Raw genomic sequence first — 12,481 nt, 5'->3', positions numbered from 1 at the left:
CATTATAATACCGTAAAGTATAGAGTATGTTGGAAGGTAAGTACTATGGAAAGGGGGGTTGGGAGTGTCAGGGTAGGGGGTGAGAAGTGAGAAGGTGAGGCAGCCAAGTGCAGCTCTGGGGGAAGAGTGGTCCAGACAGAGGGCACAGCCGGCGCAAAGGTCCTGAGGTGCCTGGTGTGGTAGAGGAACTGTGAGTAGGGCCCCGAGGCTGAAGCAGAGTGAGTGCAGGGGAGTGGGGAGCTGACATGGGCAGGGAGGTGATGGGGAAGATGGTGCAGGGCCTCGTGGGCCGTGGGGAGGACTTGGACATTTACCCTGAGTGAGGTAGGAGCCCTGGACGCCGTGAGCCGAGGAGGGGCAGGACCTGACTCCAGTGTGGGAAGGACAGGCCGTGCCGGGTGAGGGCAGAGGTGGCTGTTCTGGTCCAGGCTGGCCATGATGACGGCTGGGTCAGGGTGGCAGAAGCAGACGTGGAGAGAAGTAGGGGGATTCTGGAGGGATTTTGAAGTCAGGGCTGCCAGGGTTTGCTGATGGATTGGATATTGGGTGTGAGGAAAAGGAGCTGAGGGCAAGGCCAGTGCTTCTGAGTAAGTGAAAAGATGGAGAGAGAGGAGTGTGTGTGTGTGCGCGCACGCGTGTGTTTGTACAATCAGGAACTTGGCTTTGTCTTTATTATCTTTGAGATGCCCGTGAGACCCCCTGAGGGCACACAGAGGACGCAGGTAAATGTGTTAAGTCTGGGAATCCCAGTATATGGACGAAATTTAAGGCCTCGAGCCTGGATGAGGGCAGAGGTTTGTGCCTGTTTTGCTCACGCCGTGTCCCCCCGCCCCATGCCTGGCACACAGCAGGTGCCCAATAGCACCTGTTGAACAGAGGCTCAGCTGGGTCAGAGAAGTGGGCTTTGCCCCTGCCTTCCCCTGCACCCCAGGGAGGAGATCCCCGTCAGCAATGTGGCGGAGCTGCTGCATCAGGTGTCCATGGGCATGAAGTACCTGGAGGAGAAGAACTTTGTGCACCGTGACCTGGCGGCCCGCAACGTCCTTCTGGTCAACCGGCACTACGCCAAGATCAGCGACTTTGGTCTCTCCAAGGCACTGGGTGCTGATGACAGCTACTACACCGTGAGCCCCTGGCCCTGGGGTGCCCAGGTGGAGGAGGCGGTGGTGTGGAGGGTCCCCGAGCCCTGTCCCGGCAGCATCTCCCACCCTCCAGGCTCGCTCGGCAGGGAAGTGGCCGCTCAAGTGGTACGCGCCTGAGTGCATCAACTTCCGCAAGTTCTCCAGCCGCAGTGACGTCTGGGGCTACGGGGTCACCATGTGGGAAGCCTTCTCCTATGGCCAGAAGCCCTACAAGGCAGGTGTGGGGCAGAGGCGGGCGGACAGCTGGGTGGGGAGAGGGGCCGGGGGGGAGGGGCCCTGGTTACTCACATGCGTACTTGGCTCTGGCTTGAGCAGAAGATGAAGGGCCCCGAGGTCATGGCCTTCATCGAGCAGGGCAAGCGGATGGAGTGCCCCCCAGAGTGTCCGCCCGAAATGTACAAGCTCATGAGCGACTGCTGGACCTACAAGTGAGTGCCAGCGGGCAGGAGGGTACCTGGCTGAACTGACACCCAGGCCTGGGGCAGGAGGTCGTGGTGCCCAATAGTCCAACTAACTCATCCCACCCAGAGACTCACCCAATTCATGGCCTTTCCAACCCTCGGTACCTTTATTCCCCCTGCATCTATGCTCAGCTCTCCAACAGACTGACCCTACAATGCTCCACTGGTCCAGCACCCCAGCACCCTACCTGCGGACACCCACTGCTCCAGCATCTAAAACCTCAGTCTCCCACCAGCCAATACTCAAATGATCCTGCAACACTCAGACAAGTCAGTACTGTTACCCAAACTATGATACCAATACTCAGGGCATGGGATGACACTCCATTATATAATTCCTGTTTCCCATCAGCCAACATTCAACACCTAATTACCCATTCAGGCCAACACCAAAGCACCCAGATACTCAGTGCCCTCCCACCTCTGTCTGCTCGAAGCCCGGCGCTTGAACATGCCAACTCCTAACACCATCGATACCTCCCCTTCCCATCACACAACAGGCAACATGCACCCAAACAAGCTATTACCCTACACTAACCCTGCAATGCACGGGCATTCCAATATTTGGTACCTTTCCTGCCCCAGCACCCATTATTCCACTGGCCAACACCTTCCACACTGATACCCAAACACCCAAGCACTCCAATAAATACACACCCTACTTACGATAAATGAATAAGAAATGATCAGCCCATCCCTTCTCCACCAAGTATTAACTCAACCTCTACCAAGAAACAATACACCAACACCCCAATACCCAAAGAGGCCAGCATCTAACACCCCAACGCAATACATGGATAGTCCACACACACACCGTTAATACCCTGACTCCCCACTAGCTGCACCCATCCTCACACCATTAATTCCCTGACTCCCCACTAGCTGCACCCATCCTCCAGACGCCAATGTTCCTCTCCTTTGCGGGCAGCATACTTGCATCCGTGTGAGCCCATACCCAGCACCCCAATACCCTGGCCAAATGCACACGCTCAGCACATCACCATTCAACATCCCAGCTCCCCGTGGTCCACAGTTGTCACCCCTGCACTCAGGGAGCTCCCTTCCCTGAGTCTTCGCCAGTCAACACTCAGTATATGGTTCCCCTGCATCCTGGATGTCAGCTCTTCACCTAGGCGATACGGCCAACCCGGGATTGCGGTCCTCTCACACCCAGGAGACCCCTCCATTACCCGATACCCACCCCCCACCCCAGGCCCACTGCTTCCTGAGCCCCGTGCATGTCCACCCACCAGCTGAAGTTGGGTTCTGGGGGTGTGGTCTGGATCAATCAGGATCCAGTCTGGATCTCCCCGACCCCTCACAGGTGGGAGGACCGTCCAGACTTCCTGACCGTGGAGCAGCGCATGCGCACCTACTACTACAGCTTGGCAAGCAGGGCCGCGGACCCTGCGGCCGAGGCTGCGTGTGTCTGAGCTCCAGCCTGCCGGCCCCTACGCCCCAGCTTTTCCTCCTGTGTCCTCAGCTCCCTCCCAGGACCTCCAGTCTGGCTGAGCCCAGCTCAGTTTCTCTCCCCCACACCAGCTGGGCTGTGAGAAGGGGGACAGCTCAGACCTCCGGCCCACACTGGTCTAGTATTCCCTGCCTGGTCACCTGGCCCCTCTGGCTGGGGTAGGAGGCCGAGACCCAGGCAAGGTGATCCTGGGCTGGAATCTACTGGGAGGCCCTGAGCTGAGGGGGCGTTGCTTACAGCAAGGACCCTCCTTCCTCTGGGCCCAGAGGGCGGACTCCCGGAGTTCTCAGGTGGCAAGACCCCAATCATTGGAATAAACGCAGCTTCTCTCTTGTCTGAGATCCCTCATCTTTCTGGGGTGAGGGCGGGGGGACCAGGAAAGGGGCTGGGTCATCGGAAGGGGTCCATGAGAAGTGCCTGATGGTGCAATGCACGGGCATTCCAATATTTGATACAGCTTTTCTCGTGTGGGCCTGGGGGCTGGCATTCCCGCCCTTGTGTCCCGGGGACATCTTTACCAGCGTGAGGGGCTGCAGCAGGTGAGCGTGGGGACTTAGGGGCCGCGTGCCTGCTGGCCACTCAGCTCCCCGAGCCTCACGGACGGCGTGAGACAGGTGCTGCCCGTGTTCGCGGCGTGTTATCATCACCTGGAGAGAGTTTAACACACGCTGATCCCGCCCCAGCCCGTGCATTTTAAGGTCTCTTCAGGTGATTCGGCCCCTTCTCAGCTGCCTCCCCTTCCTCCCTGGGCCCAGACAGTCACAGCTGGGAATCCTTATCACCTGATGCCCCGAGGGCCGGCTCAGTCCGGCTCAGTCCGGCTCAGGAGAAGACCCGGCTCCCAGTGCGTGCTGCTTCAGTGTCCCCACATGAACTGGGGTGTTGGAGCACAGAACCCGACAGGTCGGGTGAAGTGGAGCCAGGCCCCTGCATTTCTTTTCCGGACTTGCTCGGCTGCAGTTGGCCCCCATGCCCTGCAATGCCTCCTCCTCTTGGCCTGGCCCCGCAGAGCCACGGGCTCCGGGGCGGCCATGCAACCCGCTTAGCGCCAGGGAGAGGCGAGGAGATTTTCTGCGGCTTCTGAGAAGGTAGATTTTCTTTCTTTTTGTTTGTGGAGCTCTAGAAAGCCTGGGGCTGTTTTGTGGCACTGTGGGGTGGGGTGTGGGGACTGGGGCTTGAGGCCCAGGCTGGTGACGCCCGAGAGGAGACCCCAGAACCTTGGTGATGTGAGTGCGTTGTCGAAACCAGGAAATCGGGGTTATTAACTTAGGTACGGACCTTGCTCTGATTTTACCGCGCACGGAGTTTTAATAATTCATGGGTAAGCTTCATGTTAGCGTATTCTTTTTTTTTTTTTTTTTTTTTTTTTTGCGGTACGCGGGCCTCTCACTGTTGTGGCCTCTCCCGTTGCGGAGCACAGGCTCCGGACGCGCAGGCTCAGCGGCCATGGCTCACGGGCCCAGCCGCTCCGCGGCATGTGGGATCCTCCCGGACCGGGGCACGAACCCGTGTCCCCTGCATCGGCAGGCAGACTCTCAACCACTGCGCCACCAGGGAATTCCCTAGCGTATTCTTTAATGAACTTTGTATTCTACCTGGAAAGTAGTTCAGAGAGCCCCCAGTTAGAGAGTCAACTTGAGACACACGAAGACTCTCAGCTCTGTGTTTGTTTGGGGACTAAATCTGTAATGGTTTGCAATTGTTTGAGGGTCTCCAAGCCCTGCCAGACGATATCTTCCTGCATTTAGATTCGAAACAGATGAGCAGAGCACAGCGATTGTAAAGATTAAGACACAAACTCAGTTCCTTCCATTTTGTCATTCTCTGCAGCCGCTTGAAGGTTTTGTGTTTAAAATGTAAAACAGTGAAGTTTGCAAGCCATGCGATATATTTTTAGTTGGTAAATGCACATATTAGTTCATAAGCTAACTGTATTACTGACTTTGAATAGCACCATTAAAATGCAAAAATTGTTTTTTAACTAATTGTTTTAAAACTAATGAACAAATCAAGAAAAATTACATCAGTGGTACAATTTCATGGCTTCCGAAATTGTATTGTTTGCAGATATTTCAGTTTTATTAAATCCACCTGTTAGTTACTGGATAATTATTTACGTTGTTACATAAAGTATTATGTCAGAGGGAAATACATTTTCGTTGTCTGCATTTCTTTTGTGGTCATCATTATTATTTGTTTCATGTTATGATTATTGCTGAAGATAACATTATTTTATGGGGAGGAGGTGTTAAAAGTGATCCGTTCTGGGGGTCAAATACATTGAGAACGCTATGTGCTCGCAATAAATGACTGTTGAACGAACCAATGAAGAGGGTGTAGTTCCACATATATACCACCAGGTGGCGGTGTTCCCCAAGCCAAGACCGCTCAGCTGCTCAAACCCGGCTCTTGCCTCCTGCCCCACTTTGGTCATCTTCTTCTGCCTGGAGCAGGACCCCAGGCTCCTCCCTGGTCTCACAGGTCCCTAGTCCCGTCCCCTGCAATCCGTTCACCCCAGAACCGCTTGAAGAGTCTTTTCTACTAGCAGCTCTGACCAATTTCCTCCATCCTCTTCCAGGGTTCCCCAAACATATTCATGCTGACTCTCACCTCTGGGCCTTTGCATCTACTGTTCCCTTCCTGTCGGAATTATTTTCATCCCCATTTTACTAATGTCCACAAGGAAAACTTATCCTTAAAGTATGAGTAAGTTACTGGGGGAAATTTCTTAATCTCTCTGTGCCTCAGTTTCTTTGGGTGGTTTGGCCAGAAAGAGAAGGTAAATCCAGGTCAAGGAGTTAGAAAACCTGCAGGGGAGTGTCCTGGGATGTAAGGAGAGAAAGTCCTCCCCTTCCTTCTGCCCTCCAGGGGTAGGGGGCTCTGGCTTTGGCCAACCCAAGCCTCCTTGATGGGTCCCCAGTGGCTGGACGAGAGGGTCTTCTGCTCTCCGCGCCCTCCCTGGTGGGGATGTTTGCACCCTGCTGACCCCCTGAGCCAGCCTCTGGTCCCTGAGAAGACACCAGGTGTGTGTGTTGGGGGGTCAGTTCCCACCGGCAAGCTATGAGCTGCAGGTGGGGTCTGGGTGTCACCTTTATGGAAGTGCTGGTGACTCCCTCCCAAACTGAGGAGCTTGGAGGCTGCATGAGGCTCACGGGACTCACTGCGACACAGCCGGGAGGGAAGCCTTGTGTGCAGGTAGGGACCTGGCTCAGCCCACTGGCCTTCAGGGGGCTGCGGGGGTCCTTGGGGTGGCATCCAGCATTACTTCCCCCGCCTGTTTCAGCCTCTCTTCCCAGCTCTGTCCTCCCCACTCTGTCTCCCTCTCTGCTCCATCTCTGTTTCTCTGTGATAGTCTTAAGTCCCTTAAGAAGAAAGAGCCTTTTCCCCTCTGCCTCTTTCTGTGTCTCTCTCTGTCTCCTTGTCTCTGCCCCTATCTCTCTATCCACTGTTGTCTCTGTTGCCCCTTTTGACCCCATCCTTGGGCTTCTCAACCCTGAGGGTCCCTCCCCTCTCCTCCTCCCTGGGTTCTGCTGCTTCTGACACCAGTGCCCCGAGAGGGAGAAGGAGGCTGCTGCCCAGGGAAGGGACAGGGGACAGGCCAGGGCCAGGTGCCCAGCACAGCTGCCCCGTGGAGCATCAGACCCCAGTGCTGAGCTCCATTTTGGAAGGGTCTTTCTCACAACCATCTGGTCCTCATGGCCACCTACTCCCCATGGGCCACCTCTTCCCTTCTTGCCCTTTCTCATCACCAGACTCTGACCTCCTTCCTGTTTCTTTGTTTCTTCTGTGGGTGTCACTGCCCCATCCCCCCCACCGCCAGTCCTCTGGCCCATGGCCCGGCTGCCTACATGCTGCAGCTGCTGGGGGTGCCTGTTGTTCACCAGCCACGGCCTTCTTGATGCTAACTGAGCGCCAGTCCTAGGCCACGTGCACCTCCGCAAAGGCTCTGTTATCTTTGGTCCTTATATTATTGTTGGCTGGGCGGGGGTGCGCTTGGGGACTCAGAAGACAGCGCTTCGGGGGCCAGGGAGTGTCCAGCCACTGTGTGGCTCTAGGGGTAGGTGTTCTTGGGCTTGGCGGTAGAGGTGGGTGAGGCTTGTTGCCGGGGAGTCGGGCTTTGCCGTGGGGGTCTGACTGTCGTGGGTAAGCAGTTGTTGTAAAGATCTGGGGCAGCTGCGCTGGTACAAGGCTCAGGCTGCTGGGTCTGTGTGGGGTGTTCCATGCCCTGGTGCCATGTGTTGTTCCTGAGCTGGGCTGTTGGGGGTCAGTGGTTGTCCTTGGCTTGGGGAGGCTGGCTGCTGGGGTGCCTTGTTCCGCACAGTTGACAGCTGAGGTCTGGAATGGCTGCTGGGGAGTTCCAGCTGCTGACTTAGTGGTGAGTATGTGTTGCAGGTGGTCAGTGCTGACAGACCTCGGGCAGTTGTCTGCTGGAGTCTGGGTGTTGTGTGGGGTGTGTCTTGGGGGTGTAGTTAGTGGAGATCAGCTCCCCGCATCTTTCCTTTTTCCTGTGTTTTTTGTTCTCTGTCCACCTCTCTCTGTTTCCATCTTGCTCTCTCCATCTGCACTTCTCACTTCCACTCACACGTGTTGAGCACTTACTGTATGTGTGTATCAGTTGTAGCAGGTCTCTGGGGGCTCTGGGCCCTGCTCACAGGGAAAGAGGTGGGACCCCCCCCCTCTCCTGAAGACTGGCCCTGGGGCTGGAATCGTTGGTTCAAGTGGGGCAAAAGGGCTGGATGCTGTGTCAGAGGCCCCTTGATCAGGCTCCTTCCCTTGAACTGTAAGCCCCAGTCTGAGGGGGCTTGGACAGGCCTTGGATTTGTGGGGTCAGGGGGGTCTGAGCCACAGACTTTGGGCAGGTGCAGGGACTTTCCCCTAGGGACAGAAGAGTTGTGGGCATCAGAGAAAACAGCCATGCTGATACCTGGTGGGGAGAGTGTTCCAGGTGGCAGGAAGAGCTTGTGCAAAGGCCCTGAGGCACAACGAGGAGGCCAGTGAAGCTGGGCAGGGTGAGCAAGGGTCAGGCGGGAGGGGTGGGGGCAGAGTGTGCAGGGTTTTGGCTTCAGTCCAAGTGAGGTGTGAACCTCTGGGGCTGGGCACACACAAGGCTCTGAGCACAGACTAGCCCAGGCTCCACATATGGTCCCTGCGTGATGCCTACTGTCATGGTGGATGTAGTGTTGGGTGAGCCCAGGTGGGACTCATTCTAAGGCTTTCATGTACCAGGAGCCTTCTCAGAGTGAGAGTCACAGCCCCCGAAGGCTTCTGAGGAATGGACTGGGCTACCCAAAGCTGTAGGAACAGCCCCTGTGCACCCCCCGCCGCCAATCTCCCCTGGGCAGCCTTCCGAGCAAGAGGAGAGAATACAAGGCACAAGGAGTAGCTTGGGGCAGAGGGCACTGGACAAAGGCCTGGAAGGAGGACTGGCTTTGGCCTAGGCTCCCTAGGTGTGAAGCACAGGGGCTGAGGGAAGCAGTTTCTGACATCTTCTTGCATAACTTCCTGTGATGAGCAGCTCATTACCTACCAAGGCAGCCCAGGCTGGGTCGTGAACTAGAATTCTTAGAATGTTCTTTCAAATGCTGACCACAACCTGGACCTCCACCCCTCTCTTCATGGTCCCGAGGCCACCCAGAAATCACCTCTTTCTCCACATATTTCACTCCTCCAGTATTTACCATGTGCCTATTCTGGAGATGTGTGTCATGGGTACACAGACCCCGAGTAATTGCTGCGGTGATGGTGGAAGGCCATGGGGCCCTGGTGGTCCAGAAGTGGCTCCTGACCTAGCTGAGAGGGGGTCAATCTGGTGGACTTCCTGTCGGAAGTAACATCTAAGCTGAGTCCCCTGTAGGATGAGTGAGATTTGGCCATGGAAGAGGTGAGGAAAGAGTATTCCAGGCACAAGCAGCAGCATATGGAGGAGAGAGAACATCCTTTTGGAAACCAAAAGAGGTTTTGAGTGGCTGGGGCACTGTGTTTGCGGGGTGCTGCTGAGGCCAGCAAAGGGATAACAGGAACCCTGGAGCAGTGACCCTGTGGGAGACAAGTGGCCTTTTCTTTTGTATTTCCTGGTTGCTCTACAAGGAAGCAACTTATTCCCCCACCCTCCCATGGCTGCAGCCTTCCTAACATGGGTTTTATAACTTTTTCCTCTTCTTTAAAATTGAAGTGTAGTTGATGTACAGTATTATATAAGTTACAGGTGTACAATATAGTGATTCACAATTTTTAAAGGTTATGCTCCATTTATAAAATATTGGCTATATTCCCTGTGTTGTCCAATATATCATTGTAGCTTTTTTTTTGAATTTTATTTATTTTTTTATACAGCAGGTTCTTATTAGTCATCAATTTTATACACATCAGTGTATACATGTCAATCCCAATCTCCCAATTCATCACACACACACACACACCCCCACCACCACTTTCCCTTTCCCTGCTTGGTGTCCATACGTTTGTCCTCTACATCTGTGTCTCTATTTCTGCCCTGCAAACCGGTTCATCTGTACCATTTCTTTAAGTTCCACATATATGCGTTAATATACAATATTTGTTTTTCTCTTTCTGAATGACTTCACTCTGTATAAAAGTCTCTACGTTCATCCACGTCTCAACAAATGACCCAATTTCTTTCCTTTTTATGGCTGAGTAATATTCCATTGTATATATGTACCACATATTCTTTATCCATTCGTCTGTCAATGGGCATTTAGGTTGCTTCCATGACCTGGCTATTGTAAATAGTGCTGCAATGAACACTGGAGTGCATGTGTCTTTTTTGAATTATGGTTTTCTCTGGGTATATGCCCAGCAGCGGGATTGCTGGGTCATATGGTAATTCTATTTTTAATTTTTTAAGGAACCTCCATACTGTTCTCCATAGTGGCTGTATCAATTTACATTCCCACCAACAGTGCAAGAGGGTTCCCTTTTCTCCGCACCCTCTCTAGCATTTGTTGTTTGTAGATTTTCTGATGATGCCCATTCTAACTACTGTGAGGTGATACTTCATTGTAGTTTTCATTTGCATTTCTCTAATAATTAGTGATGTTGGGCAGCTTTTCACGTGCCTCTTGGCCATCTGTATGTCTTCTTTGGAGAAATATCTATTTAGGTCATCTGCCCATTTTTATATTGGGTTTTTTTTTTTTTTAATATTGAGCTGCATGAGCTGTTTGTATATTTTGGAGATTAATCCTTTGCCATTGATTCATTTGCAAATATTTTCTCCCATTTTGAGGGTTATCTTTTCGTCTTGTTTATGGTTTCCTTTGCTGTGCAAAAGCTTTTAAGTTTCATTAGGTCCCATTTGCTTTTTTTTGTTTTAATTTCAATTACTCTAGGAGGTGGATCAAAAAAATCTTGCTGTGATTTATGTCAAAGAGTGTTCTTCCTATGTTTTCCTCTAAGAGTTTTATAGTGTCCGGTGTTACATTTAGGTCTCTAATCCATTTTGAGTTTATTTTTGTGTATGGTGTTAGGGAGTGTTCTGATTTCATTCTTCTCCATGTAGCTGTGCAGTTTTCCCAGCACCACTTATTGAAGAGACTGTCTTTTCGCCATTGTATATCCTTGCCTCCTTTGTCATAGATTAGTTGACCATAGGTGCGTGGGTTTATCTCTGGGCTTTATATCCTGTTCCATTGGTCTATATTTCTGTTTTTGTGCCAGTACCATATTGTTTTGATTACTGTAGCTTTGTAGTATAGTCTGAAGTCAGGGAGTGTGATTCCTCCATCTCCGTTTTTTCCCCTCAAGACTTCTTTGGCTATTCAGGGTCTTTTGTGTCTCCATACAGATTGTGAAATTTTTTGTTCTAGTTCTGTAAAAAATGCCATTGGTAATTTGATAGGGATTGCATTGAATCTGTAGATTGCTTTGGGTAGTATAGTCATTTTCACAATATTGATTCTTCCAGTCCAAGAACATGGTATATCTCTCCATCTGTTGGTATCATCTTTAATTTCTTTCATCAGTGTCTTATAGTTTTCTGCATACAGGTCTTTTGTCTCCCTAGGTAGATTTATTCCTAGGTATTTTATTCTTTTTGTTGCCATGGTAAATTGGAGTGTTTTCTTCATTTCTCTTTCAGATTTTTCATCATTAGTGTGTAGGAATGGAAGAGTTTTCTGTGCATTAGTTTTGTATCCTGCAACTTTACCAAATTCATTGATTAGCTCTAGTAGTTTTCTGGTGGCATCTTTAGGATTTTCTACATATAGTATCATGTCATCTGCAAACAGTGACAGTTTTACTTCTTCTTTTCCAATTTGTATTCCTTTTATTTCTTTTTCTTTTCTGATTGCCGTGGCTAGGCCTTCCAAATCTATGTTAAATGAGAGTGGCGAGAGTGGACATCCTTGTCTTGTTCCTGATCTTAGTGGAAAAGTTTTCAGTTTTTCACCATTGAGAATGATGTTTGCTGTGGGTTTGTTGTATACGGCCTTTGTTATGTTGAGGTAGGTTCCCTCTGTGCCCACATTCTGGAGAGTTTTTATCACAAATGGTGTTGAATTTTGTCAAAAGCTTTTTCTGCATCTATTGAGATGATCATATGGTTTTTATTCTTCAATTTGTTAATATGGTGTATCACATTGATTGATTTGTGTATATTGAAGAATCCTTGCATCCCTGGGATAAATCCCACTTGATCATGGTGTATGATCCTTTTAATATGTTGTTGGATTCTGTTTGCTAGCATTTTGTTGAGGATTTTTGCATCTATATTCATCAGGGATATTGGTCTGTAATTTTCTTTTCTTGTAGTATCTTTGTCTGGTTTTGGTATCAGGGTGATGGTGGCCTCATAGAATGAGTCTGGGAGTGTTCCTTCCTCTGCAATTTTTGGGAGAGTTTGAGAAGGATTGGTGTTAGCTCTTCTGTAAATGTTTGATAGAGCTCACCTGTGAAGCCATCTGGTCCTGGACTTTTGTTTGTTGGAAGATTTTTAATCACATTTTCAATTTCATTACTTGTGATTGGTCTGTTCATATTTTCTATTTCTTCCTGCTTCAGTCTTGGAAGGTTACACCCTTCTAAGAATTCGTCCATTTCTTCCAGGTTGTCCATTTTATTGGCATAGAGTTGCTTGTAGTAGTCTCTTAGGATGCTTTGTATTTCTGTGGTGTCTGTTATAACTTCTCCTTTTTCATTTCTAATTTTATTGATTTGAGTCCTCTCCCTCTTTTTCTTGATGAATCTGGCTAATGGTTTATCAATTTTGTTTATCTTCTCAAAGAACCAGCTTTTAGCTTTATTGATCTTTGCTATTGTTTTCTTTGTTTCTATTTCATTTATTTCTGCTCTGGTCATTATGATTTCTTTCCTTCTGCTAACTTTGGGTTTTGTTTTTTCTTCTTTCTCTAATTCCATTAGGTGTAAGGTTAGATTGTTTATTTGAG

General features: G+C 50.5%; 1 protein-coding gene across 1 annotated transcript in view; it reads left to right on the top strand.

The window, feature by feature from the left end:
* ZAP70 (zeta chain of T cell receptor associated protein kinase 70) overlaps window positions 1-3,402 on the top strand; it is a 29,706-nt gene extending 26,304 nt beyond the window's left edge. Inside the window, exons 10-13 of the mRNA XM_060027680.1 lie at window positions 932-1,124; window positions 1,216-1,356; window positions 1,458-1,570; window positions 2,928-3,402. Of these exons, the coding sequence (XP_059883663.1) occupies window positions 932-1,124; window positions 1,216-1,356; window positions 1,458-1,570; window positions 2,928-3,036 (556 nt within the window). The 3' untranslated portion in view covers window positions 3,037-3,402. The remainder of the gene's footprint in view (window positions 1-931; window positions 1,125-1,215; window positions 1,357-1,457; window positions 1,571-2,927) is intronic.
* Window positions 3,403-12,481: the final 9,079 nt, after the last annotated feature.

Source organism: Delphinus delphis, chromosome 12 (assembly GCF_949987515.2).
Source record: "Delphinus delphis chromosome 12, mDelDel1.2, whole genome shotgun sequence".
Classification (NCBI taxonomy): domain Eukaryota; kingdom Metazoa; phylum Chordata; class Mammalia; order Artiodactyla; family Delphinidae; genus Delphinus; species Delphinus delphis.
This window is presented reverse-complemented; position numbering and strand designations above follow the sequence as displayed.